The following is a 27,676-nucleotide window of genomic DNA, read 5'->3' as shown; positions in this document are numbered from 1 at the left end:
TTAAATTCCAGTGGAGTACGAAAGGGCTTCTAATCCGCTGATCCTCACACCCGGTGATGGGTTGGTAACCCTGGGCTTGTGGCACCGTCCCCACTCCACCCCAGCATGGTCTGATGGCTTTGGGGGTGACTCGTTGGGTCCCCAAAGCTCCCTGGTGCTTGTGCCTAAGCTGACCTGGATTTGACCTCATCCCGGAAGGTCCTCCAGGCAGCCAGAGCTTACAAAGGCCATTATTTGCCAAGCACTGTACTAGGTCCAGGTCATTAGTTGCTATGCACTAGGCTAAAACCATTACCTGCCAAGAATTGTACTAGGCCCAGAGGAAAAAGGTCTTCCTAGAGGGAGTCTATAGCTTAGCTGGGGAGAGGAGACTGTAGCTTCATAAGGTTAAATAACGGATTTAAATGGCAGCCGTGCTAAAACTGTTGCTGCCCTCAACTGAGCCAAAGTGTCACTGAGAAGACCCAGATCAGGCAGGCAGTGGGGCTGCAGAGGGCCACATGATGCTGCCCATCAAAGACTTTCCAAAGGGACCCGAGTTGCTGTCTGGATGCTGTTGGTATGTCCATTCAACCATCTGTCTAGCCTTGGCCTTGTGATCTGATGAGTGTGCTGTGAGGAAGACAGGTTATGTGAGCCAGGGCGGTGGAGAGGGTTCCTGGCTCCATGGAGCATCAGCCTGAGGCTTTGGCCCCCTGGGTTCCCCACATGCTCCCCCAGCTGCTGCCTTGTGCTGCCTGCCCCCAGGGGTGACCTCACTGTCTCTGTCCTACAGTTCTCCACAGACCTCCACTGTGTTGGGAGCCCCTGTCTCCTTCCCTTCCCCCAGCCTGTGGGCCCACAGCTAGCCAGCTGGGCCTTGAACCCGCTTCCCTGCTCCTCTGGCTGCCTTGATGTCACCGGGGATTAGTGTGCATTTGTGGCTTTTGGTGGACACTCCCCTCCCTGCTGCAGCCTCGCCCTCTGGAGCCCAGGGATGGGCTTGGGCCTGGGAGCCCCCTGAACCAGGGAGCAGCCCTGACCATCCCTTTCTCTATTTTCCCTGACGTCAGAAGGCAGAGTGCTTATTCACTTTGGAAGCGCACTCGCAGGAGCAGAAGAAGAGAGTGTGCTGGTGCCTGTCGGAGAACATCGCCAAGCAGCAACAGCTGGCAGCATCGCCCCCGGAGAGCAAGGTAAGGGCTTTGCCAGCGGCTGTGGCCCTGGCTGCCTTGCTTCCCCTCAACCAGCCTGGACCCTTGAGCCTCCACAGTGAGCTTGGGGCCAATGCGAACTTAGAACTTGGCTCTGGGCAATGAGCTCTTGGCAAGGGGGGCCTGTGTTCGAATGTTTCTCCTCTTTGGCGTTTCACTGGGTCTGTTGAGTGGGTTTGACATTGCTTGGGTAGAGCGACGGCCAAATTGAGCATGACCCATCAATTCTCGGCTCTGTTCTTCGGTTTGCCCATGGCGAGGTTTAATTTGGGCTGGCCTCCTTGCTGTTGCCTGGCATGCACTCCCCTCTGCCATTAGGTAGTCTGTGCCCAGGGGCACCGAATTGGTGTTCAACACTGGCCCAAGGCAGATGTAATTGAGGGGATGTTTGTGGCAGAAGCTGTTGTATGCTTAGGTCCACGCAGGCCTATAGCAGCGGAGCCAAGTGCAGGCTGCTAGGGCCTGGGGACTGGCTGGCTGGAACATCAGGGAAGGTTGGAGATTCCAGTGGAGGCTGATCTGGACCTGGCACTGCTTAGCCCATCCAATGCCTGGGGAGGGAAAACAGGATAGGAGCTGGACCACAGCCTCCCCCTTCTACACCCTGATGCCAGCCATAGGCACAGTTATAGTTTCACACTTTTGTGAGTCATTTGGGTCCCTCCCCTTGCTAAAATTGCTGGTCATTTTGGGATCTGGTATGGTTGGCAGCAAAAGTTGCTAAGGTGATTGCTCTGCTGGATCTGAGGAAGAGGGCAGAGGAAAGGGAGCTGCAGCCTGTAAACTCGCTGGCCCTGTTGCTTCTTCCTGGGTGTTCAGACCCCCTGTGCCATGGCAGCAGACCTGTGGAGGGGGTGGTGGGGGACAGGCCTGCTGAGGCAAGAGGTGGGGAAGAAGTGATTGGCAGCCTCTCCTGAGGGCCAGTGGTGGACAGCAGCCCCCAGCTATTCCCAGAGGGAGCAGGAATCTGAGCATTACATCTCTTAGATGTGAAAGTTATCTTGTTGGACACTAGCCAGAGGCAAGAATAACTTTGATGAGGTAAGACAATAGGAAGAGGATGGACTTCTGAGTTATTACTTTGTTGCTAACTGGCAGTGTGACCTTGGGCAAGTCACTCTATTGCTCTGTGCTTTGATATTTCTATCAGTAACCTGGGACAACAGTCCTTCCCTCAAAGGGTTGTTGAGAATTAAATAAGAGGGTGCATATATACTTCATAGCACAGTGCCTGTTATGCAGTAGGTGCTCACTCAACCATAACTGTGGGGAGTCATTGCCCTAGCCACAGCCCCAGGTGGCTAGTTGCCGCATTGGCTGGTTCCCACTGTCAGGTTTTTCTACTGAGCAGAGACCCATCACTGTGCCTATAGGCTGCCTTCCCCCGTGGATCCTGGGTTGGTCACAGTTAGAATCCAGGTCACTTCCTCTTCATTAGGGCAGCCGTGGGGACACCGAATGGCAGAATTCGTGTCCTCAGCTTTCTTTTCTTTGGGTTCCGTTCCTCTTCTTCTGGGGGAAAGAATTATGTTTGCTCAGTGTCAGTTTGCGGCTCTGGAACGTGTTGGCAACAGCCTTCTAATGTCTTGGAGAGTCTTTCCATCTTCTGGCTTGGGAGGACAGTGAACAACTGAAAGCAGGCTCTGTTGGCAGCAGGCTCTGGTCCCTGCAAGGCTGTGGGCTTGGCTTGCCGACTCTGGAAGGGCCCGGGGGTTGGGGCTTGGCTTCAGGGCCACATCAAGATGTATGGGCAACACTGGACAGGCAACAGTTTAGACATCTCTTCAAACCAGAATTCTTCAGATGTGTGTTCGGTGGGGAAGCTGTGTGCTGGGCAGAAGGGTGAAGAAGGGAACCTGAGTGCTGGGACAGCCTCAGAATTGCCTCCTGGACTTGAGAACCTGGCCTTACAACAGACTGGCACACCCCACTTGGCCTCCCTTCCCAAGAAGACCTTTAATGTAGCTGTCTTTTGATAGGCAGGCCCTGGGGGACTCATGGCTTAACCTTCCCCATCACCACCTCCACCACACACATGCAGAGTCTTAGTAGCTTATTCCTTCTAGTCACCTGCAGAATGCTTCCTGAGAGGAGTTCTGGTATATACGATTCTCTCTAGCCCTATGCGGCTTCAGTATTGCCTTAGCGACCTCAGTGACTGGGCCCAGGTGACTGTCCAACAGCCGGTGCTCAGCTCTGTCAGAACCTGGCTGCCTCAGGGTGACCTTCCTGAGCGCTGGGCCACAGACTTTCCACTAAGGAAGGTCACTGTCCTCCAGAGGAGGACAGGGAAGGCCAAGCAGAGCTCGGAACCAGCTTCTTGCTTTTCAGGCATAAAGGGTCCTGCTTGACCACTTTGTTCTGAGTTCTGACTGAGAATGCCTTTTCTGTGTCCTTTCTGTGAATGTTCTACCTTCTGCTGAACCAAAGAAAATACTGCCTAAGACCACCCCCCTGCCATTCAAATGCCTCTCTGGGAAAAAGGGCGTCCTAAGGCAACTCTCCGGACACTCATGCTGCCCTTTCTCAACCCCTGTCCCCTGCTCCTTTCAACAGTGTCTGCTGACACCTTGAACTGGGAGATTCTTTAAACATCTTAAGGAATGTAAAACTCTTCCCCATTTCACCAAACATAAGTGCCATTTGCCCTGAAAATGAAATAGATGCTTGTTGGGAAAGGACTGAGGGAATCAGAGGGAGGGGGACATAAAGAACAATAGAGAGGGAGGTGTGTCACCACCTGCTGTGTGACCTTTGGCAACTGTTTCCTGCTGTGGCCTCAATAATCCCATCTGGGCACTGGCCTGGTGGCTCTTTCTGTCTCTTCAAGCTTTGTGATTTTCTGGAAAGCTGAAGGCCTGGGGTGCCAGTCTCCATGAGGGCACTATACCCTGAAGATTTCTGCATAACTTGACTTCCTGTGAAATCTGCTGCCTTTAGGGGCCAGGTCTGTTTTCCTCTTGGGGATGGGGAGAGGCAGGTCCAGGCTTTCTGTGGCCTGTGGCTTGCAGTGTGGGGTGCCAGCTGGGGCGGGATGGACACACTGGGTCAGGTAGCAGCTGTTCAGCATCCCGTCTCTGGGGCTCTGTCACCCTTCTCCTGCTCACTCTCGGCTGACCACGGCAGGTAGGGGCTGCTCTGGGTAGGCCTGGAGGTTCTCTCCTCTTCCTGTAGAAATGAATGAACCAGTTCCTCACCTGTCTCAGCTTCCTGCTCCTGTTCATCACCCGCTCTTTCCTCTTCAGAACTCTGCCGCATCTCTTGCTTCATTACCTGTTCCTGGAGGGCATCTACCTTTCTTCTTCTGCCTGTGATACCTTGGACTGAACTCCCTGCTTGGGGACTGCTGTGAGGCTTCTGATCTAGCAAAACTCAGAGCTGGTCCCACCTGCAGCTGTTGAGGTTCTCAGCTAGTAGGGAGAGGTAGTTATAGATGATTTTTATTCAAGCAAAATAATTAATGCAGTCTCTGTGCCCTACACTCACTTAAGTCCTTTGGGGTCATAGAGATGAATGAGACCTGGTCCTTGACCCTTATGTAATGCTCCTTCTAATTGAAGAGAGGTGACCAGGGCACCGGAGGGGTGATCCAAGCGTTAAGGCCATGCCTGGGGATCCTAAGAGTGGTCCAGTAGTGTGCTGGCTGTCTATGCATCGTCCATGCCATGAATCTTCTGCTGATCACTGCTCATGTGCATGGTGCTGGGTTGGGCTTAAATCTCCTGCTGAGCACTGCTCATGTGCATGGTGCTGGGTTGGGCTCAGGGAAACCTTCTGAGAAGAGCTTTCCACCGAGCCCTCAGGATGAGAAGGGGGTAGTGCAGTGCAGCCTGTCCTGGCCCCGTTTGCCCAGGGCTCCGTGGGGCCAATGCACAGAGCAATCTGTCACACTCTTTCCTCAGGAGCTTACAGTCTAGTAGCAGGAGACAGATATAGCAACAGATAGTTCAAGATAACATAATACGTGATGTGACCTCAGGCAAGCCACCTAGCCTCCCTGAGACCCACTTTTTTCATCAGTAAAGTAGATGGGTTAACAGTGTCCCTGTGAGGATTAAACTCACAATGTGCTTGGCAGAGTGGGGTGCAAGAACTCTGTGAACTAGCTGCGATGATTATTACTGTCATGATTTTAAAGTGATATCTACATAGGAAGATTCATCTGGTGGCCCTGTTCATTGCAGCTGTTGCTGTTCTGAGCACATGTGGCCGCTGCTCCATGTCACTTCTTGGTAGCCACCTGTGGTATTCCAGGGCCCAGGCGGGAAACTGAGGCCTCTTGGTCTGCTCTGGCTGTAGGACTTCTTGCAGACATGATGCCGAGGTGCGTGCCACCTTGTCATCTCCACTGGGGCAGCTAGAGTCGGGGACCAGAGATGCCAGGGTCTGTGTGAGTGCCTTCAGAAGAAGCAGAGGCAGGTCCTGGAGTCAGGCAGCCCCCCAGCCTGAGTAGACAGCGAGCTAATTCCAGTTCTGTCTGGTTCCACAGAAACTCCACCCTTACGGCTTTCTCCAGCAGGAGATGGGGCCGGTCAACTCAACCAATGCTACCCAGGATAGAAGCTTTACCTCATCAGGACAGACTCTGATTGGCTGAGCAAACCCAAGGGCGGGACTCTGCTTCTGGCAACTTAACCCTTTCTTGGGCATCCCCTACCACACAGTAACCTCACCTCAACTGGACCCGAAACGGAGGACCAAGGTGGTGGGCCTAGGGTCATCTGAAGGGAGTGGTCCCGAGGGTGTGTGTGGCCTGGCAACAGAAGACCACAGTGGTGTGACAGGCCTTGTGGGCATGTGCAGACTGGCAGCAGAAAGTTCCAAGTGGAGAAGACTCAGAAGCATATTCCCTCCAAGGAGGAGGAGGCTAAACAGCATCTGGGCTTCCGGTGGTGGTTCCAGCACCTGCCTTGGGGGCAGCAGGAGAGGTTGGGAGAGGTCACCCCAATGGAGAACAACGCCATAATCCACTGCTGCTGGAAGACGTCTCTACCCATGCCCTCATTTTTCACCTGTACACATTCGCTCATTCATTCAGTGGATATTTTGAGGGCATCTCCTTTATGCCAGGTTCTGTGCTAGGAGCTGGGGATGCTGTCGGGAGAACAAGATGGACATGGTCTCTGCTGTCATCAAGATTTCAGTCCTAGAAGGGATTGAGCCCTCAATAAATTAACAGCAACACACACACACACACACACACACACACACACACACACACACACACTCACACTCACACTCTCATGTTGATGACAAACTGTGATCATCTATGAAGGAAGATAACAGATTCCCTTAGGAGGGACTTGTATTTAGATTGCTACGTGTGGGGGTAAGGCTGGGAAGAACAGACTTTTAAGCCGAGACCTGTGGGCTGGAAAGGAGTGTTCCAGGTTTCTGGAACAGCCAATGTGAAGGTTACCTGAGATGGGAAGGAGCTTGGTGAGCTGAAGAATGGAGAGCAGGCCAGTGGGGCTAGAGCTTAGTGAAGGGGAGGAGGTGGGTGAGGCCCAGGTTGTGCAGGGCTTTGGTGGTTAATGACGTACTGATTTCATTCTAGATACAGTGGAGTCTTGGAAGGCTTTTGCGGAAGGGAGTCACAGAGTCTCAGGTATAAGATTTACACGATTTCTGGTTTCTACACAAATAGATTGCAGATCGGAGGGGCCCAAGTGGGTGTGAGTCCAGGTAGGGGGCCCTCAGTCCTCCAGGTGAGGGGCAAGGGTGGTCTGTCCCGGATGGTGGCTGAGGGGGTCTGAACGTAATGGAAGCCAGGATCTGGGATGCGAAGAGATGACTGCCTGGCCCCTGCCCCCCACCTGCCCGCCTCCTCTCTTGGGCTCGGTGGATTTGCATGAGGATCGGGGCATTCCTCACAGAGCCCTCTCTGGCCAGGACTGGGCTGAGGACCAGTGCTGAGTTCTGGACAGTGAGTGTTCAGCTTGTTCAAGGTGAGAACTTTCACGGTCTAAGCCAGGGTAGCCCTGTGCCACGCTGACTGAAGGGAAGCTGGAGCACAGTGCCTTGGAAACTGACTTGGTTTGCTTTCTGTGGTGCTCCAAAGGGCTAGGGACTGGGGCTAGGTGTGGCTCAGCAACTCTAGTGGAAACTGTCCTGCCACAAGGCTAAAGGAAGACCTACCAAGGGGACAGTGATTAGAGGCCAGGCTACCCCCTGCCTGCTGCACTCACAGTTGGAGATCAGGGTTGGGCGGCTCTCATCCCCCTTCTAACTGCTAGACCCAGAGGGAGGGGAGCCCAAGGCTACAGGTCTGAGGGCTACAGCTCATGTGCAAAAGGGTTATCTGCAGGATCAGTGTCATTTGTTTAGGAAAAGGAAGTCAGAGAGGCTGCAGAGGTGGCTCAGGCCAGAGAAGCATCCTGACCTTGGAAACTCTCTGTGTTGGTGTGTGTAAGACCTCAGTATCTTTAGAGAAGGATTCTGGTGGTCCTGCGAGTTTGCTCAGCCACTGTGGCCACTGGAACCCCACACAGGATGTCCTAGAGGAGAATACATCTCTTACCTCCCACTTCTCCTCCTCCCGACCTAGAAAAGTCAGACACATATTGAATCAGCAGTCTAACAGGGGATGGGGTGGATCTGCCCAAGATTATTAGGCTAATGCCCCCATCCAGCAGGGGAATAGATGCTGCCTGAACAGGACCAGCTACACACAGTGTCTCTGTAAGCCAGGGCTCAGCCCGCAGGGTGAATTCTGAGAGGCTGAGCAGCTGGGTCTGCACAGACAGCAAGCTGTACTTTGATTTTATTTGATTCCCTTACAAAATGACATTAAGGGGAATTTGAGGCACAGGAGAATTGCCAGTCTGGGAAGGCAGCAAGCTCGTCTCTTCCAGGCTTGGGGAACTACCTCTGTGCACCAGACAGGTACAGAGGACAGGAGCTCTGGCCACAAAGAAACGGACAATCTGAATGTAGCACACAGTGCTGGGGATGGGACTTTTCACCCAGCTTGTCCTGACAAGCTGCTGAGTTGAATAGAAGCTCGCATCAGGGTCCCAGAGCCAGCCGCTAGGGAAGCGGACATCAGCTCCCGGTGGGCCCAGGGCCTGTCTGCCCCAGTGACTGTGGTGAGCCACAGTGCCTTCACTGCTCTGCCTCTCAAATCGATGGAACAATTAATTTGGCTCCACAGGCTCTAGAAGATGAAATATGACCTGATGGCCACTGCTCTCCAGCATCCCAGTCTATCCCAGCCATCCAGGATGATGAACAAGCTATCGAAATTGCGCTTGAGAGCCATAATCACAGGAAGCCCCTCCCCACCACATAAATCATGCTAAGAAGCACACAATGGCCTCTTTCCTGATGGGCCAATTGTCTTGGTTTGGTGTCTAGGCCCAGGAGCTGGGAGGATGGGGAGCACAGCCATTTATTGTCAGAAAGGCCATCTGTGCAATTTGAATACAAAGTGATCCTTTCAGTTCCCTACACAACCTCGGATCCCATTGTCATTTTTTTTTTAAATGTCTCAGGCTCTGGGTCTCTCATAACTCTTCATCTGTCCTTTAAGCTGTTACGCCGGGGTACCTGCTGGCCTGGGTCTTTTGACCCTTTGGGAGTTGGCACAACATGGACCTTTTGGAAATAATGACATTTATTTATGTATGTCTTATTTTTAAATTCTTTATTTTAATTTTTTCCCTAAATTCTGCCATCCAAGCCCTCATTTATACACACACGGCACCAAGGCACCAAGAGTGTTCTGCAAAGTGGAGGTACAAGCAGTTTTGCAAAGTGGGAGCATCTCCCAGACAGACCCACAGTGAAAGCATGGGCTCTGGGGAACTGGGGTTACCAGGCATTATCTCCCCTAAGCCTCCCGGCAGCCTCATTTATGGATGAAAGAGACCAAGTCTCCGAGAAGTTAAATGATTTATCCTGGGCCGCGCAGCTGGTAAGAGGCTGAGCTCATCCATAAGCCAAGGCCTTTCAGCCTAATTCATTGCTCTCTCTAGATGCAAAGGTTTGCCTTTTAGAGATTGGAGTAAGATAAATCAATCATCCTCTCCAGGAAGAGGCAAGAGGGGGATATCCGGCATGTCAGAAGTTGTGGCCCATCAAGCTATAGAGGAGATGCTTTTAGGACAAATAAAATGAGATGACTTCTCCACCCAGTGGAAAATAAACTTCCAGAATTCATTTTCCTGAGGGGCGGCTCAGGCTGAAAGAATCAGTAGCTTCCCGGGAGATTTGAAAAAAGTCTGATATGAAAGATAAGATCGAGCTGCTTAGGACTGGCTCTCAGGAGGCACTATGAACTTCGGGTACGCCCTTTCCCTTTTTGAATTTGGCATTCAAGAGGGTCCCTAGATACAATCGTGGGGTGCTTGGCAGCAATGGAATGTTGGCCAAAGGCAGTGAGGGAGAGCTTCAGTCTCCGGCCTGCTTGAGCTAAGAGCCGGATGGAGGCCTTTGACCTGAGCCCAGCTGAGGGAGAGGAGAGAATCTCCCCTGCGGACTCTGCCAGGTTTTGTGCCCAGACTTTGCTGATTGACTGATTTAGACTGTCAGCCCTAAGTACTAACAGGGAATCAAGCGGATTGGATTTCAAGTAACCATTCCCCCCTGTACCCCACCCCCACCCCTCCTGCCCCAAATATGCAGGCTCTTTTCTCTAAACTTTCTGAGCAGCCTCTGATTTTCCTCTTCCCTTCCTTGCAGCTGCTCTGGCTGCCTTCTTCGCCATCTTGTTCTTGGTCTTAGCCATCTTGCTATTCTTTTTATCTCCTAATGAAGACCTTACCCTCTATCCTGTCTTCATCTTTTCTTCCCTCAAGCTTTGTCTAAATAGGGCCACCCACCATCCTCCAAATTGTTCTCAGGTCCTTAGTTTAAGGGTAGAATGATAACATTAGGTAATTTGATAAGCACTTATTCTATGAGCCAGGCACAGTGCCAAGCTTTTGACCTACATTGTCTCATTTAATCCTCACTACAGCCTTATGAGGTTCATTATCCCCGTTATACATTTACTCTCATTACGCCCAATTTATAGATGAAGACACTGAGTCTTAGAGGAGCTAAGAAACGTGCCCAAGGTCACACAGCTAGGGGGTAGCTAGGATTAGAACTTGGGCAGCCCACATCCAGGACACCTGCTTTTGATTACTCTGCTATACATGCTATACATGCCTACAGCCATGAACCATTTAAGCTGGGAGGGCCAGGGAGGTTGGGCAGTCACTCCTGCTTAAAGACCATTGTGAGAGGTCACTGTCTTCAGAATAAAGCCCAGGTCCTCAGCGTGGCTCTCCAGGCTCTCCCTGGTAGTGCTGCACTCCTGATTTGCATTTGGAGCCCGGCCACACTGCACTATTTCTCCTTTTCTAAACTCACCTTGCATGTTCACATTTAGGCTTTTCCTTCTGCCTGACATTGCCTTCCCTTCTTGCTGTCACTGCCAGATGCAGTCTTCAACCTTCAAGACTTAGCACCTCTGCTGAGACACCTTTCTTTCTTTTCTTTTTCTTTTTTGTTTTTGAGTTGGAGTCTCACTCTGTCGCCCTGACTGGAGTGCAATGGCACGCTCCTGGCCACCACAGCCTAGACCTCCTGGGCTCCAGCAAGCCTTCTGCCTCAGCCTTCCAAGTAGCAAGAACTATAGGCACGTGCTACCACGCCTGGCTAATTTTTGATTTATTGTAGAGACGAGATCTCACCAAGTTGCCCAGGCGGGTCTCAAACCCTTGGGCTCCCAAAGCACTGGGATTACAGGCTGAGCCACCGAGCCCAGCCGAGATACCTTTCACTGGCATAGATCAGAAGCCATGGCTGCCCCCTTTGTGTTTGCATAGTATTTTTTTCATCCTTAGCTTCTGTAAGACTTTGAGCTCTTTGGGAGCAGAGGTTATATTTTATTTGTCTTTGATTCTGTTGTTGCCTGGTCCAGAGTAGGTTGCTCAGTAGATGGTGTAGAATGGAATTGGCGGTCCAGTTCAACCATTCTACATTCTAGAATCTAGAGGAGGAAGCAGGCTTTAAAAAGGAAGTGACCTGGCAAGGGTTATGGGACAAATTGTCAGAGCCAGGAGCAGAACTCAGGTTTTCTGACTCTTTTGGTTTAGAGCATTTTCTGTTGCACCTCAGCTTTGTAGAGACAAGGGCATGGGTCCCCACTTGGTTTATAAAGCGAATTGTCCATGTTCACTTCTGGGTCATGGATATCACCATATTCTCATGCTGACACCAGGGAATCCCAGAGGAAAAGGAAGCCTAATCAGCACTGCTGCTGTGGCCCTCTTCCCCGGGATTATGTGGAAGAGGGCCCTCTTCCCCGGGATTATGTGGAAGAGGGCCCTCTTCCCTCTCACTGAGCCCTTTGCCTTCAGAGAAAACCAGAGAAGTTTCTGAAGATCTTGGCTCAAGTTCTGATTTTGCTGGTATTCATGGTGTGACCTTGGGTAAGTTCACATCTCTCGTCATCTGTTCCTTTACCAAGAGGAATGAAGGAGTTGAATTTAGATGGCCTCCAGGAGTCATCTGATTATAACATTTGGGGATATAACAACAAAGATAAGTATAAAGTAGTCCACATCCCCTCAGAAAAGGTAGAGAAGAGATCCTGATCTAGGTAAGAATTGGATCAGAATCTTCATCACAGCCATGGTCCCAAGACATGCGTGCATTCCATTGAAACAGTTCTATGAGGGATTTCAGAGGGGAGTCTGAACAGAGTGCAAAGCCTCAGGACTTGAATAACAAGCTAAGGAGAGAAAGAAAGCAGATATCTTAGTCTTCACGTTGGAACAAGAGTGTATGTGTGTGGATATACGCAAATGTTGTTCTTGGTTACTCATAGTACACAGGTATATTTATACCGGAAGGTGTCCTCATTGGAGACCCCCCAAGTTATACACATATTACTGTCTCCTCTCCCACAAATGTGCCTCTTCCAGGCTTCCCCCTGGGAGGCCAGCACAAGGAGCTCTCCAACCCAGCATCTTCCCCATCTTTCTTTCCTTTCTGCTGGGGTGGCTGGGCACACACTGAACTCTTTTGTTTGAACTTCACATACATACGTATGGACGCATGGTCTTTAACGTTTCCAACTACCAGTCAGCCTAATTTCCAAGTGGAATTTGTGGTAATCTATATTCAGTGCCTTTAGTTTCTAGTGTGGTCAGAATTTTTCTCCAGACTCTTCCCCAGTAGTTGCCACTGACTTTCTCATTGTCTTTTTTTTTTGAGTTGGAGTCTCACTCTGTCGCCCAGACTGGAGTGCAATTCACTCACTTCAGCCTCCCAAAGGCGCGGGATTACAGGCTGAGCCACCAAGCCCGGTTTTTCTCATTGTCTTTAATGGATATCATCTTTTGCTCAGACAACACTACTCAAGATAAATTTTCCAAACAGGTTTCTTAAATGTTAGTGGGTTTTCATTTTGGTTTAGTTCTTCTATTGCAATTTATTTTTCTGCTATTTCTCCTTGGTGGCAGAACAGAACAAGAAGCATTAAGTAAGCTTGCCTGGGAAGCTGACTACTGTTTATAACACAGTTTTCAATGGGAGAATGCACTGAGACCTGTAATCAACACTCAGATGGATTTTGGGAACACCCAACATGTACCTAAAAACAGAGAATCTAGTATTTATGCTATAAATTTTCTTCTACAACATCACTTATAGTGCTTGTGGAGTATTTCATTGTGTAGATGAAAAAGTGCTTTATTTACATAATCTCCAGAATCTTGGTAGAACCATAGACCTGAATGTAGAGTTGAAAAGCCTCCTCCCTCCCCCACTAAGATCCATTAATTAGCAAGCTAATTTGTAGAAACCAAGATGAAGAGAGAGGCAAGAACTTGGCTAAGGGCACCTCATTGGTGACTTCTGAAGATTCTGCTGGGTTGGAGTGGGGGAGGGGCCCCAGATGGTCTTAGAGAAGCTTTTGATGTCATCTCACTCAGCAACCCACTGTTGTTCTTAGGAAATGTAAGACACCACTTGGGGCTGTAATGGAAACAGTGAGGAATCAGCCCAGCTAATGGCGTGGGGAGAAGGTGTCTAGTCAGCTGGCTTGTCTGTAAATTCCTGGCGCGTGCTTGCTGGAGCGGAATGAATGAGGCTGCTGTGTTTTACCTGGAGCTAGGAGCATGGCAAGGCAGGCGGAGACACTCCCTGCGGTCTGTTCTAAAAATAGCAGTGGGATCCAGCTGAGGGGAAGAGGAGGGGGCTCCTTCAGGAGCTGGGTGGGGATGCCTCACCCCCTTCCTCTTCCTGCCAGGCCCTCTGTGACCAGGCCCTCTGTGAGGAATTCCCACAGATTCACAGAATTCCATCTGGGAGGCTTCTGGAGCCATCAGCCCTCACACCCCCTCCTTATACAGAAGAGCAGGCCCTGGAGGCCCAGGGAGAAGGCCCAGATGGCAGAATGTTTTCCTCTGCTTTTAAGCAGGGCGGCTGCAAGCCTTGTGAGGTTTGTGCTCCCTGCCTCTGGGCACTCTGGGCCTGGGAACTCCTGGGCCCGGATGTGGTCAGGGCTTCCTGAGAGTCGCCCGGCAGGCGAGGAGTCCCTGGCTAGTCCACCCTGAGTCCTGACCTCTGCCAGCAGCCTTCCAGTGCCACGCCTCCCCTTGCCGGTGTCCCCTCCCTTGCTGACTTGTCTTCCTGTCACCCTCTGGACTGTCTGCAGGGAAGAAGGACTGGCCTGCAGAGCTCAGGACCTTTCCCTGCCCTTCCCTAAACAAGAGCGTCAGCTTAGGTAATAGCAGGGGCCTGTGGGTTTAGAGGCAGGGAGGCCAGGGTTCAAATCTCAGCGCTGCCTCCTACTAGCTGTGGGACTACTGGTGGTTCACCTAGAATCTGTAAAATGAGACAAGAACACCTATCTCGCCTGGGTCTTGTGAAGATCAAAGGGGATGGTGTATGCAAGTGTCTGTTGTAATGCCTGGCATATAGTAGGTACTTAATAACAGTAGCTGCTGTCATGAGATCAAAACAGTGAATTTGTGCTTGACTCCCTATAACCCCCTTCCGTGGGGCCTCCACCCATGGGGGGGCATGTCAGGGTTGTTGTTTTCTTAATGCAGTTGACTTTTTTGTTGTGTTGCAAAAGTAATTTATGTAGCTGATGTTTATTATGAAGAAAACATTTACTACAGATGAACCAGGAGAAGGAAACGAAGCTCACCCTTAATCCCAGCACCCAGAGATAACCACTACTAACATTCTGAGGTGCGTCCTGTCAGGCACTTAATTATACACACATGTATCTTATTTGCAAAATGGGGTTACTGGTGCAATTTTCTAACCTGCTTCCACCCCCCCCCATTTAACAGTGTATCCATGTTCCCATGCCAATAAATTTTCTTCTACAAAATCATTTTTAGTGCCTGTGGAGTATTTCATTGTGTAGATGAAAAATGTTTTAGTTAAATAATCTCCAGTTGCTCAACATTCAGGTTGTTTCCAATTTTTTCTTTTTACTAAAACTTGAGATAAAAATTCTTGTGTCTTGTATTCTGGAAGCTGAGGTGGGATGATTGCTTGAGCCCAGGATTGGAGGTTACAGTGAGCTATGGTTATACCACTACTGTCCGTCCTGGGCAGCAGAGTGAGGCCTTGTCTCTCAAAGAAAAAATAGCCGGGCTCGGTGGCTCAGCCTGTAATCCTGCGCCTTTGGGAGGCTGAGGTGAGTGGATTGCCTGAGCTCGTGGGCTCGAGACCCGCCTGGGCAACTTGGTGAGACCTCATCTCTACAATAAATCAAAAATCAGCCGGGCGTGGTAGCGCGCGCCTGTAGTTCCAGCTACTTGGAAGGCTGAGGCGGAAGGATCACCAGAGCCCAGCAGGTCAAGGCTGCGGTGGCCGGGTGTGGCCACTGCACTCCAGGCTGGGTGACAGAGTGAGACTCCAACTCAAAAAAAAAAAAAAAAAAAAAAAAAAAAAAGAAAAGAAAAAATATATATATATATCATCGTAGACATATCTTGTATCCCCAGCATCCAGATCAACACCTAGTACATGTTTGACTCTCAACAAATATGTTTTAAATGAGTGGACGTTTGGTTAGAAACAATTTGTGGTAGGAGTACTTTCTGGGTCAAAGGGCATATATTTGTAAAATAGGTTATTGATCCTATTGCCAAATTACCCTTCAGGAAGGTTGTACCAATTTTAATCCCACCCTCGACTGGCCAGTTCATACTGGGATTTTCCCATTTTTAGCACTCAAAGTCTTGCTTCCCAGGAAGCTCCTCGGTCAAATCGAGCAAACCAAGGGGAGAGGGGAATGGCTATTTCTTCACATCCTCACCAAAACTGTATGTCGTTACATTAAAAAAAAATAAGTTCACCTTTTTGATTGCTAGAGATCTTGAACGTTTATTTGTATACCTTCAAGCCACTTGTGTTGCCTCTTTTGGGAGTAGACTGTTCATGTCTTTTTCTATTTGGCTATTTATAGTTAATTTTTAATTCACAAGAAGCTCCTTATATAATAAGGACATTTGTGAGTCAGCCTTTTCTTTTTATTATTTTTTAAACTACAGATGTTTAAAAAATAATAGTCATATCCATAATTTGGTAGCAGCTTTATTGAGATATAATTCAAATACCAAACATTTAAAGTGTACACTTCAACCATTTTTAGTATATTCACAGACTTGTACAACCATCATCAGCACAATCAATCTTAAAACATTTTTATTATCTCCAGAAGAAATTATGCCACTTAGTTATCACCCATCAATTCCCCCATCTCCTTCAGCCCTAAGTGACCACTAATCCACTTTTTATCTCTGTAGATTTGCCTATATCTAGGCACGTTTTATATAAATGGAATTATACAATATTTGATCTTTTGTGATTGGCTTCTTTCATTTAGCTTAATGTTTTCAGGCTCATGCCTAATTCCTTTTTATGGCTGAATAATATTACATTGTATGGAATGTCACATTTTGTTTAATAATTCATCAGCTGATGTACATTTGAGTTGTTTACACCTTTTGGTTATTATGTATAGTGCTGCCATACATGTTTGTGTTCAAGGCTCTCTCTTTTTTTTTTTGTAGAGACAAGTTCTCACTATGTTGCCTAGGCTGGTCTTGAACTCCTGGGCTCAAGCAGTCCTCTCTCCTGGGTCTCTTGAAGTGCTAGGATTACAGGAGTGAGCCACCATGCCCTGTGTACAAGTTCTTATGTGGACACATTTTTATATCTCTTGAGTATATGCATAGGAGTAGAATTGCCAAGTCAAATTGTACTCTGTGTTTAACTTTTTGAGAAACTACCTGACTGCTTTCCAAAGTGTCTGTACCATTTTACTTTCCTACCATCAATATATGAAGATTCTAATTTATTCAGATTCTTGCTAACACTTATTATTTTTCCATTTAAAAAATTATAGCCATCCTAGTGAGTATGAAGTAGTATCTCATTGTGGTTTTGCCCCATATTTTTTCCTGATGACTAATGTCATATCTATAAATTTAAAAAAATATGTTTTTTGCCTTTGGTGTTGTGGTAGTCACTCTTGATTTATACAGTAATCATCCTTTCCCCCTTGAGTTTTATGATTTTATTTTTCAGCTCTTAACATTTTAATCTATGTGGAATTTACTTTGGCATATAGTATGAGGCAGAATACTTTTCATTTTTTCCAAGAAGTTATTTGCTTCAATGCTTGTATGTTATGGTAGAACAAGTATCCTCTCATTACTCTTCTTTAAAAATTATTTTTCCTATCTTCTCATATATTTATTCCTTTTTTTTTTTTTGAATTGGAGTCTCACTCTGTCACCCAGACTGGAGTGCAGTGGCCGTTCCCGGCCACCGCAGCCTTGACCTGCTGGGCTCCGGCGATCCTTCAGCCTCAGCCTTCCAAGTAGCTGGAACTACAGGCGCGTGCTACCATGCCCGGCTGATTTTTGATTTATTGTAGAGATGAGGTCTCGCCAAGTTGCCCAGGCGGGTCTCGAACCTGCAGGCTCAGGCAATCCACTCACCTCAGCCTCCCAAAGGCGCAGGATTACAGGCTGAGCCACCGAGCCCGGCTATATTTATTCTTTTAAATGAAATTCAGTATATTTTAAAATTATAATTTTATAATTCAGTCCTTACCTTCTCTCTGTTCCTCCCCAAAACATATCATTGAGACTTTATTGTAATTATATTAAAAATACATTAAAAGGGGTAGTATTAAAATCTATACAATACTGTGTTCGTTTGCCTAGTTTTCTACTGGGGCGTTATTTTATTTGAAAGAGCTCTTTATATGGTTCGAATATTAACCATCTGCTGTATAGGTTATAAATATTCTTTCCAGTTTCTCATTTGCCTTCCTTTAAACTTTATAGTTTCTTTTTTCATTCAGAAGTTAACATTTTAAAAATAATCAAATGTTTTTGCAATCAAGTCTTTTTTTGGGGGGGTGTTATATTTTCTAAGAGCTTTCCTACCCTGAGATTATAAGGAATATTCTTCCATATTTTATTCAGGTACTTTTATCCTTTTATATTTTACATCTATACCTTAAATTCATCTGCAGTTAATTCAGTGCCTGGTGTCAGGTGTAACTTTCATTAACTTTTTTTCTTAAGATGATTGACCAGTTGATCTGTTTTTCCCACCTAATTTGTTTGTTTGAATTGTCTTTTTTTTTTTTACTTAGCCTAGATCAAATTTCCACATATGGTTTTTGAGCTCTCTCGTCTCCTTCATTAATCTGTCTATTCCCACATCAGGTTGAGACTTAAGTTACTATAGACTTATAATGTGTTTTAGTAGCATTAACCATCCCAGGGCCAGCTCCCATTATTCTGCAAAATTTCCTTTGGAGTTATACACCCAAATTCTTGGTTTTACCCTGGCAGGATTGACACCAGGCCTGTAGCAACCTGCTGTCCACACCTATGGCACACCATGGTTATGGCAGCTGACCCATACTTCTGTTGTCATCATCTGGGATTTTAGTTTCTGACTGTTACTATTTTTAAACATTAGTGCTATTCTGTTTTAAGAATCATTTATGTAAAATTGCATTGAACTCTCAATGATCAGTAGTTAAGGCTCTAAGAGTTTCTGGCCTTGTGGCTTGCCACTCTCTCTTCAACACCACATCATCTCATTCTTGACTTCCTGATTTGATCCACCTTTGTCTGGAGTAATTTTTCCAGAAAGCATCTGTGGGTGGTATCCTTTCTTTGTCCTTATAAATCTGAAAATATTTGCCCTCATGTTTGAGTCATAGTTTGCTTGAATAGAAAATTCTGGGCTAACCATCCTTCTGCCCCAGAAACCTGAGAGCAGCATTCTATGTCTCCTATTTAGTGTTGCAGGAAGTATAATGTTCCCTTGATTCCCTAAAATTTCTTCATGGAAACAAGTAGGACTCCAATATTTGGACTTCAGAAATTTCACTAGATTTTTTCTGGTTGTTTGTTCTCTTTTAATACATTTTTCCTGGTACTAACTAGGTAAGACTTTTCAGTCTGGTTGTTTGTTCTCTTTTAATACTTTTTTCCTAGTACTAACTAGGTAAGACTTTTCAGTCTAAAGACCCAAGTCTTCCTTTAGTTTAGAGAAATTTTCTATTAATTTTTGGAATTGTTCATATTCTATGTGCTCAATCCCCTCTTTCTGGAGTCCCTACCACAAATAATAATGACACCTTACATTTATTAAAGTGCACTTTTCTTCTGCTATAATATATAATCTACCCAACACTATTGTTACTATCTCCATTTTACGGACGAGAAAACAAAGGAGCAGAGTGGTTGAGTAGATTGTATAAGGTTTCACAGCTAGGAGTTGTAGGCTGTGATCCAAACCAAGCATCTGGCTCCAGAGCCCAGGTTCTCAGCTACTACACTATACTTCCTGCCTGTCAGACCCCACTCCCAGAGTCAACCCTGCCCCTGCCCCTAGTACTGCTTAGTGCAAATGTTGAGTGTTAGTAGGTGGGGATTCTACAACCAGCAGAGGTAATCGTGCGGATGCTGGAATGATAGAACTGAAACGGACTGGGATACCAAGGCCTGAGAAGGATTGTCAAGGGTCCTCCAGTGAATTTAGAGTTGGGAATCTTCCCTTCCCTTCCTCTCCCTCTGTCTCAATCACTCTCCTCAGGCCTCATTTTTGTCCCAGGGACTATCGCATGGTGTCCCCTGTGGATCTCCCTGTCCCTACCTCTGTCCCTTTAGTTACCCCTCTAAACAGCAGCCAAGATGACTCTTCTTTTTTTTTTTTGAGTTGGAGTCTCACTCTGTCGCCCAGACTGGAGTGCAGTGGCCGCTCCCGGCCACCGCAGCCTCGGCCTGCTGGGCTCCGGCGATCCTTCCACCTCAGCCTTCCGAGTAGCCGGAATTACAGGCATGCGCCACCACGCCCAGCTGATTTTTTTGATTTATTGTAGAGATGAGGTCTCGCTACCCAGGCGGGTCTCGAACCTGCGGGCTCAGGCAATTCACTCACCTCAGCCTCCCAAAGGCGCGGGATTACAGGCTGAGCCACCGAGCCCAGCTCAAGATGACTCTTCTTATAAACAAACCCAGTCGACTTCTCACTGCTGAATGTTTGTTGAATGACTGTGAATGAACAAGTAATTTTAGAGTGCCTAATGTGTGTCAGGCACTGTGCTAAGTACTGGCGGTACGGTATGTATTAGTTAGAAATCGACCAGTTGCAAGTGACAGAAACCCGACTTAATGAGCTTCAAGCAGTAAATGGAATTTATTGGCTTGTGGAGGGTAGGCTTCACAGGCATAGTTGGCTTCAGAGCCTTGAGCGATATCACCAAGGGTTGGCCTCGCCCTCTCCGATCTTGGTTCTACCTGCCTATGTGTTGGCGCTTTCCCTTAGTGGTAGTGGTGTAGCTCCCAGAGGTACCAGGCTTATGGCCTTACAGTTGGACCCCCTTCGTCATTTCAACAATAATCCCTAGGCCTGAGTCTCACTGGCCCAAGTTGGAACATGTGCCCATCCCAGTCACTGAAGACAGTGGGAAGGGATAAACAGCCTGGGTCACATGCCAGGGAGACACGGATCAGTTCCGTACGAATCTCCTGGCTTGAGAACCAAGGAGAGGAGGTCAGGTCCTCAGACGGCAAAGAAAGCTGGATGGAGGCTGGTCAGGCAGACCTCAGGTGTCCTCCACCTCATGTTCCTCACCCACCACGGCCCCCATCTCCACAGAGCTGACAGGCTGGTGTGGAAGAAGGACAGACTCCAGCCATGAACACCGCACAATAAATGGATGAGAGTTGTGACAGAGGACCCCACGACAGCACCTATCGGGAGGACCTGGCTGGGAACAGGAGGAAGGGATTGGGATAGAAGGCTGGTTCTAGGTGAGGACCTCAAGCAGGCCAGTGTAGGTGGAGGAATGAGGAAGCAGGAGATGAGGCTGGAGGTGTGCTCCAGGTCAGAAATTGTCGGTCCTGAGAAGCTGTGAGAAGGAGGTGACTTCATCCTGGGGGCAGCAGGGGCTGCCGTGGCTAATTAGTGTTGGAGGAAGCTCGTGCTCTCCTCACTGAGGAGAATGGTGTGGAGGGAGGTGAGACGAGAGCTGGGAGCACCTTGGAACTATTGTTGCCCCCAGCCAGGAGAGCTGATGGTGGCTGAGACTAGGATGGAGGGTTGGGAAACCCACATGGTGAGTGGCAGGAGCAGTCTACAAGTCCTGGGGATTCATTACAAGTGTTTTGGGAGAGGAATAGTTCTCTAGAGTCTGGTTCAGGCAAACAGGTGGTGCCACTCTCAGAGCTGGGAACAGTGGAGGAGAGTAGTTTGAGTCCCACCACAGGTGGACTCAGGAGCGAGTCCCACCACAGGTCTCAGTAGCATGCTAGGGCCCAAATTAGTGAGTTCTCAGAGAAACAGGCCACGTCAATCAGGGTTTCTTAAACTCCTCGTGGTGAAGAGCCTTGTGCTTATGTAGAATCACACTGCATGTGATTTGTTACACTGATTTGACAATATCTGAGCCAGACTGCATCCTCATCAGTGACACCAGTCCACTGAGCTCACGCTTGGATGCAGCCATCTCAAGTTACCATGAAAGTCTCTAAACATTCTCCATGTTGCTACTTGCCTCACTGTAGACTGGCAATAAGCCGTCCATGCACCACTACCATTCTTGGAGTGGACTGATCTCGTCCAACCCCAGGACCCATTTTAGAGACAGGGAAACCGAGGCTCAGAGAGGGGGTTGGCTTTGCTCCAGGATTTGCAGAAGGCAGCGGCAAAGTTAGCATTTCAGTCTCCCCCCACCCCCCACCCTTTGTTTCGATGGCCTGGGCTCAAGCCCAATAGTCCAAGCAGTGGGCAGCCCCGGGGGAATGCGTGGAAGAACTGTGTCCCCCAGCCAAGGCTACAGGGTTGACTTCCCTGTAGCTGACTCAGTGGCTCTGTGCTGGACACTTCCCAGGAACGTGGGCTCTCAGGACACAGCCTGGCCTTGGGGCTGGCACAGGCACAGTGGGTCGAGGATTGCTCCGCAAAGCCTGGAATCTCAGGCCAGCATGTGGCTGGTTGGACTGGAACCAGGAAGGGAGATAGTTGTGACTCCTGGCCATCCTGTGCTGCTGCAGCCACCCAAGGTCAGGCTGATACCGCCGAGGTGACCACAATGTGTGCGGCTGGAGGCAGAAACCGGCCGGCGACAGTCCTCAGGGCCAGCTCTGGCAGGGAACATTTGGTCTCCTGGCTTGCGCCACGTGTGGGCTTCTTCTTGTGATTGGCAGCCACCATTTCCATTAGCAGGTTGAGAATCATCCTTTGCTGCCTAAAGTTTCTGAGGAAGAGGCAAGTGGCAAGGGGAGGGACATTTAGGGATCTCGAGGTTGGGGGCAGAATAGACGGTTAAAGCACAGGACTGGGAGCTGTGCTGCCTGCTGGGCCACTGTTTTACCACAGAACCTTTCTGTACCTTAGTTTCCTGATCTCTAAGATGGGTACAATGAGACTAGTCTGGGGCTCAATAAATGGTGGATTCTCAGCTGTTAGGACATGCCAGACACATACGAGGTCCTCATCTGTCAGCTCCTCCACAGATATTATCACATTTGGCCAGGAGCGGTGGCTCAAGTCTATAATCCCAGCACTTTGGGAGGCAGAGTTGAGAGAATTGTCTGAGCTCAGGGGTTCAGGACCATCCTGGGCAACGTGGCAAGACCTCATCTCTACAATAAATCAAAAATTTGCTGGGTATGGTGGTACGCGCCTATAGTTCTGGCTACTTGGAAGGCTGAGGTGATAGGATCGCCTGAACCCAGCAGGTTGAGTCTGCGGTAGCCATAAGTGAGCCACTGTACTCCTGCCTGGGCGACAGAGTGAGACTTTCTCACACACACACACACACACACACACACACACACACACACACACACACACACAAAGGTATCATGTTTAACTTTACCATTTACATCATCCTCTCAAGGTACATTCTATTTTAGTTCCCCTCAGGGCCCAGTGAGGCAGACTGTAATAGCCCCATTTTACAGATGAGGAAACAGAAGCTCAGAGCCATTAAAGTACCTTGCCCAAGATAATTCACACTCACATTTGTTTGGACTCCAAAGGCTGTGCTCTTTCTAAATAAGCTGACTGAGCTGACTCCTTTCGTAAGAGAGCCTGAAGGGGCGTGGGACTGGTCATGGCAGGGAAGAAGGAGGTCTGGGGCCACTGGAACCCCCTTACTGGCTTTATTTTAGAGATGGAAGACTGAGGCCAGGAAGGGGAAGGGACTTGGGGTTCTGCAGGCTATAATCCAAAGCTCCTTGTGTGCTTGAATCTGATGATGCCTGCTGTCTCTTACCCCACCCCACCACTTGTGGCATGGGTCCCAAAATAAGGCACATGCTACGAGAAGGAGCAAGGTCCACGCTGTTGGAGAGCAGTAGGTGAGTGTGTCCCCTGCCCTGGTATTAGGGTCCTGAAGGCCAAAACATGGCAAGATAGTCCCTGCTTGCAACATCAGGACCCTAGTCTGCCATGCCCACCCTCCAAGTTCCATCCTAGGAGCAGCTGCTTCCCTGCCAGCTCTGAATCCTTAGTTCCCAGGACAGGCTTCAGCACATGGTAGGGATTCAGTGGTTATTGAAATAACTAATTAAACTTTCTTGGCCGACTCTGCAGTGAGGTGGGCCTTTCTGCATGGAGTCAGTAGACCCCCAAACCAGAGCTGTCAGTCCCCGTGAGTAAAAGCCCAGAACTTTCTAGGTGGGTTTGCTGATTCAAAGCTTGTTCTGGGGTTGGTGTATATGGACACGTCCATGGAGTTTCAAAGGGTTGTCACCTTCGTGTGCAGTGGCCTGGGATGGGGCAGGGCTCTGCAAAAGGCAAGGCATAAGCTTGGGGTGTCTGGGGGTAATGAAAGTCTAAGCAGCTGCTGGCAGAGGCACGGGGATGGTCTTATTCTGCCAAATGCTCTGGAATTCCTGGGACCCCACCTCTCCCTGACTTCTGCCCAGTTTCTGCCATAGCAGCATCACCCTCCTGCCTATTCCTGGACAAAATCCCAGTGGGCTTTGAATCAGATGCCAGGACAGGGAAGCTCAATAAACGAACTTTGGTAGGTGCGCTTCCTTCTTCAAGGAGGGCATTGCTAAGGCTTCACTTCTTCCATGTGGAGTCTGCATGGGGAAGGTGAGTGGGTTTCTGTCTGTGCAGGGCTCGTGACAAAGTTTTGGGAACATAGGCCCAGGTGTGTTGGACTTCAAGCAGTGAAGACAGTAAGGGAAGACAGAGGACATCTCACAGTGGCACAGGCTGCAGGGAAGTAGCCTGTCCCCAGCACCAGGGCTGCATCCTCAGGCTGCTTCTGCATCTCCCTAGGGGCCTGTCTGGAGCCTTGGGGTCTGCTTGGGTACTGTTCTCCCAAAATAGGAGGTGGGTCCCTGATGAGCCTCTGTGGACCCAGCCCTGAGAGCTGTTGCCAACCTGTCTGAACAGGGGGAGCTTGCCTGTGTGCTTGGGCTGTACAGCCAGCCATCTTCTCGGTACAACTGGAGGGCTAGTCTGTTCCGTGGGCTGCCCTGTGTAGTGTACAAGATACAGTGGCAAGTACCAGGCTTCATCCATGCCTTTTCACTTACTGGTATGTGACCTTGGGCGAGGTTCATGATCTCTCTATCTCTATGCCTTTGTTTACCCATCCATAAAATGGGATGTTAGAAATCATATCTGGGCTGGGCATGGTGGCTCATGCCTGTAATCCAAGCACTTTCAGAGGCTGAGGCAAGAGGATTGCTTGAGGTCAAGAGTTCAAAACTACTCTGGGGTCTTGCAACATAGCAAGACCCTGCCTCTACAAAAAAATTTTTAAAAAATTACCTGGGTGTGATGGCGTGCACTTGTAGTCCTAGCTACTCTGGGGGCTGAGGCAGAAGGATCACCTGAGCCCAGGAGTTCAAGGTTGCAGTGACCTATGACCACACCACTGCACCCTAGCCTGTATGACAGAGTGAGACTCTGTCTCTTTAAGCAAAAGAAAGAAAGAAATCATGTCTGATAGATTTATGAGGATTTAGTGAATCAATAATCAGAAAGTACTTAGCATGTTGCCACCATGTAGTGTCAAATAAGTGTTTGTTTTGTTTTTGAATTGGAGTCTCACTCTGTAGCCCAGGCTGCCGTGCAGCGGCACACTCACCGGCACCCCAGTGTTGACCTGCTGGGCTCTAGCGATCCTTTTGCCTCAGCCTTCCAAGTAGCTGGAACTAAAGGCGCGTGCTACCACACCTGGCTAATTTTTAATTTATTGTAGAGATGAGGTCTCGCCAAGTTGCCTGGGCTGGTCTTGAACCCATGGGCTCAGGCAATCTACTCGTCTCAGCCTCTCAAGTGCTGGATTACAGGCTGAGCCACTGAGCCTGGAATAAGTGTTTGTTGTATAAAATATGTAGATCAATGAATGGGGCCCAGATCCTGGGTGCCCAGGTACTGACCCCTGTGGCCTGTGGGCCACTTAGATCTCACTGTTTTCTAGATCCCAGTTCTTCCTGTGCTGAGCAGCACCATCATTTATGTACATATGAGAAGTGCTGATATGTGGTGGAAGGGGTACTGGGTCAGGAATTAGGAATCCCTGGTCCCAGCCCTGACACTCCGTTGCTCTGTTTCCTTGGGAAGTTTGTTTTCCCTCTCTGGGCCTCAGTTTCACTGGCTGTAAATGGGAAGCAGGAAGGAAAGATCTCCAAGGGCCCTTTGGCTTAGATAGCCTGTTTGCCAGTGACTCTGCCATCCAGCCCAGGCTGTGCACTGGCTGGGCCCCAGCTCCACTGATTTGTGTCTGGAATTATGGGGAGGCAGAGGGCAGTGGCTGCCACAGGGCTACTCTAGCCACTAGAAACTCTTGAGCCTGGCCTCATGGGCCCCTGGGCCTTGGGGCACTGAGCTGCTCTGCCCTTTCCTCATCATGCTGTGGTCCAAAGCACTGATCGATGTACTCTGGACCCATTCTGGATCCAGTGCCCTGGGTTGGGAGAGCTGCTTTGCCCATCACAGTGTTTAATTACAGACTTGTTAGTCTGACTCCATGGCTGATGTCCACTCCCTCACTGGACTGTCAGCCTTGTGAGTGCAGGGCTCGACCTATCTGTTCTCCACCGTATCCCTAGGACCTAGCATGGAGCTTGAAAGAAGGTGAAGACTCAGTTGAAGCTTGAGGGTACCTCTCACATCAAGGAAATTCCACCCTGGAACTAGCCAGCCCCACTAGGAATTGGTCAGCCCCATTGGAATTGGCCATCTCTTGAGACTCACCTCCTTAGTGTCCCAGGCCAAGGGTGGATTCGCTTCCCAGATAGCCTTGCAATCTGGAAAGTTCCTGGGTGCTGCAAGGACTATCCTGGCTCTGTCCCTAGGGACGAGACGAAGCACTGATTGGAGTTTGTAAGTGACCAGCTCAGGTGAGGGCTGTTCTGAGTCTACACTGATAAAAGATACTTTCTTGAGCAGCATGCATCTGTATGCTTGTATGTGTGAGGAAAACAGGAATGGAGTCAGAGGTAGACAGGGTCAGGGAGATAGGCCGAGCCTTTCTGAGACCCTGCGACTCCCATAGAAAGAGAAAGAGGCAGAAGGACAGCTCTTTAACTTAAGTGGCCTGAGGTGGGGGTGAGGTGAGCACAGGAGGGTAGGGGCTTCTTCTGCCCATTTTTTTTCTGTGCTGACATCTCAGGGTGTACATGCCACTTGGATGGGAGCCAGCCATGGGATAGGCACTTCCAAACTGAGCCCCACGCACAGCCCAGGGTGCATTGTTGACATCAGACAATAAGCTGCAGCATCAGAGAACAGCTCTGTGCTGGCAAGCAGCTTCTTGCAGTGGTGGGGCTGTGCAGTGGTTAAGAGTGGGCGTCTGGGAGTAGGAATGGCTGATCTTCAATCCTGGCTTCGCAACCAACTAGCTGTGTGACTGTGGACAACTTTCTCTACCACTCTGTACCTTGGACTCTCCATCTGTAAACAGGGTGATAATTGTCCCCTCTTTACAAGGTGCTGGTGAGGATTAAATGAATTAATGCAGGCAAAGCTCTGGGAACAGGGCCTGGCACACAGTTCTTGCTCAAGAACCGGTAGCCAAGAGCCAGCTCATTGAATCGTCTGTTAATCCCACAGGTGGGCAGGTCAAGGACTATCGGCCCCATTTTACAGATGAGGAAACCAAGGCTCAGAGAGGGGCAGGGACTTGCCCAGTGATCCCCAGCCAACTAGTGCCGGAACTGGAGTTGGGGGCCCAGGATCCTCTGCCCTCCAGGTTCCTCTGTTGGGACTGTCTCTTATTCATGGCTGTAACTCTCGGGCTTCTGTAAAGTGCTCCTCGCAGCCATTGTATCAGGAGGAAGACGCCTCAAGCTCCCTTTCCATTCCGGATTCCCCAGAGTTTGGCACACAAAGGCGCCCAGTGAAAACATGTGTCTCCAGCTGTGCTGGATGGTGCCTGCCGCTGGGAGGTGACCGAAGCCGCCACTCCCCCACCCCGGGGGCGGTCGCGTTCTCCGAGGCAGCGTGTGCTGGCGGCGGGACCCTGGGTTGGATCGCAGCCGCCCATTGGGACCCAGCGGCCTGGGGGTGGGGGTGTGACGGGGAAGCCTCGGTGATTGGCTCGGTCCGGCCAGGGAGCGGCGGCCGGCGGCTTTGCGCGGCCCCAGCCCGCGGACCCCTCGGGACGTGTGTGGGGTGGAGCCGGTTCGGTTCGGGGTCCCAGTGCCCGGGGGCGCCGCCGTGAGGGATAGACGCCTCTCCCTCCATAGCAGCACTCTGGGGGTCACCTGGGACCCAGGGCCGCGTGTGTGAGCGTGTGAGCGTGTAGCCGAGAAGCCAGCGGGGGCCCAGCGGGCGGAAGGACGGGCTGGACGAGGACTCTTCCTTGAGACATCCCGGACTCCTTCTCGGAGGAAAGTGGTCTGGGAAGCCACAGAGTTTTCTATCTGATAGAAGAAAGAAATCCAGCCTCTCTCCAGAGTGGCGGTGGCCGGCTGGACAGGGTGTGTGTTTGGGAAGGGCGCCGAGGAGGAGGA

General features: G+C 49.5%; 1 protein-coding gene across 4 annotated transcripts in view; it reads left to right on the top strand.

The window, feature by feature from the left end:
- Positions 1–27,676, top strand: part of RGS3 (regulator of G protein signaling 3) — a 93,689-nt gene that overhangs the window by 34,098 nt on the left and 31,915 nt on the right. For 2 of the 4 annotated variants that reach the window (XM_008057316.1, XM_008057315.1), the window contains exon 10: positions 1,053–1,175. In XM_008057316.1, coding sequence (XP_008055507.1) covers positions 1,053–1,175 — 123 coding nt within the window. Of the gene's footprint in view, positions 1–1,052; positions 1,176–5,682; positions 5,791–27,286; positions 27,644–27,676 lie in introns of those variants that run through there. The other 2 variants (XM_021711956.1, XM_021711955.1) reach the window with 2 other exon arrangements.

The sequence above is a fragment of the Carlito syrichta genome, unplaced genomic scaffold (assembly GCF_000164805.1).
Source record: "Carlito syrichta isolate Samal-C Ts95f unplaced genomic scaffold, Tarsius_syrichta-2.0.1 Scaffold302949, whole genome shotgun sequence".
In the NCBI taxonomy this organism is placed as follows: domain Eukaryota; kingdom Metazoa; phylum Chordata; class Mammalia; order Primates; family Tarsiidae; genus Carlito; species Carlito syrichta.
This window is presented reverse-complemented; position numbering and strand designations above follow the sequence as displayed.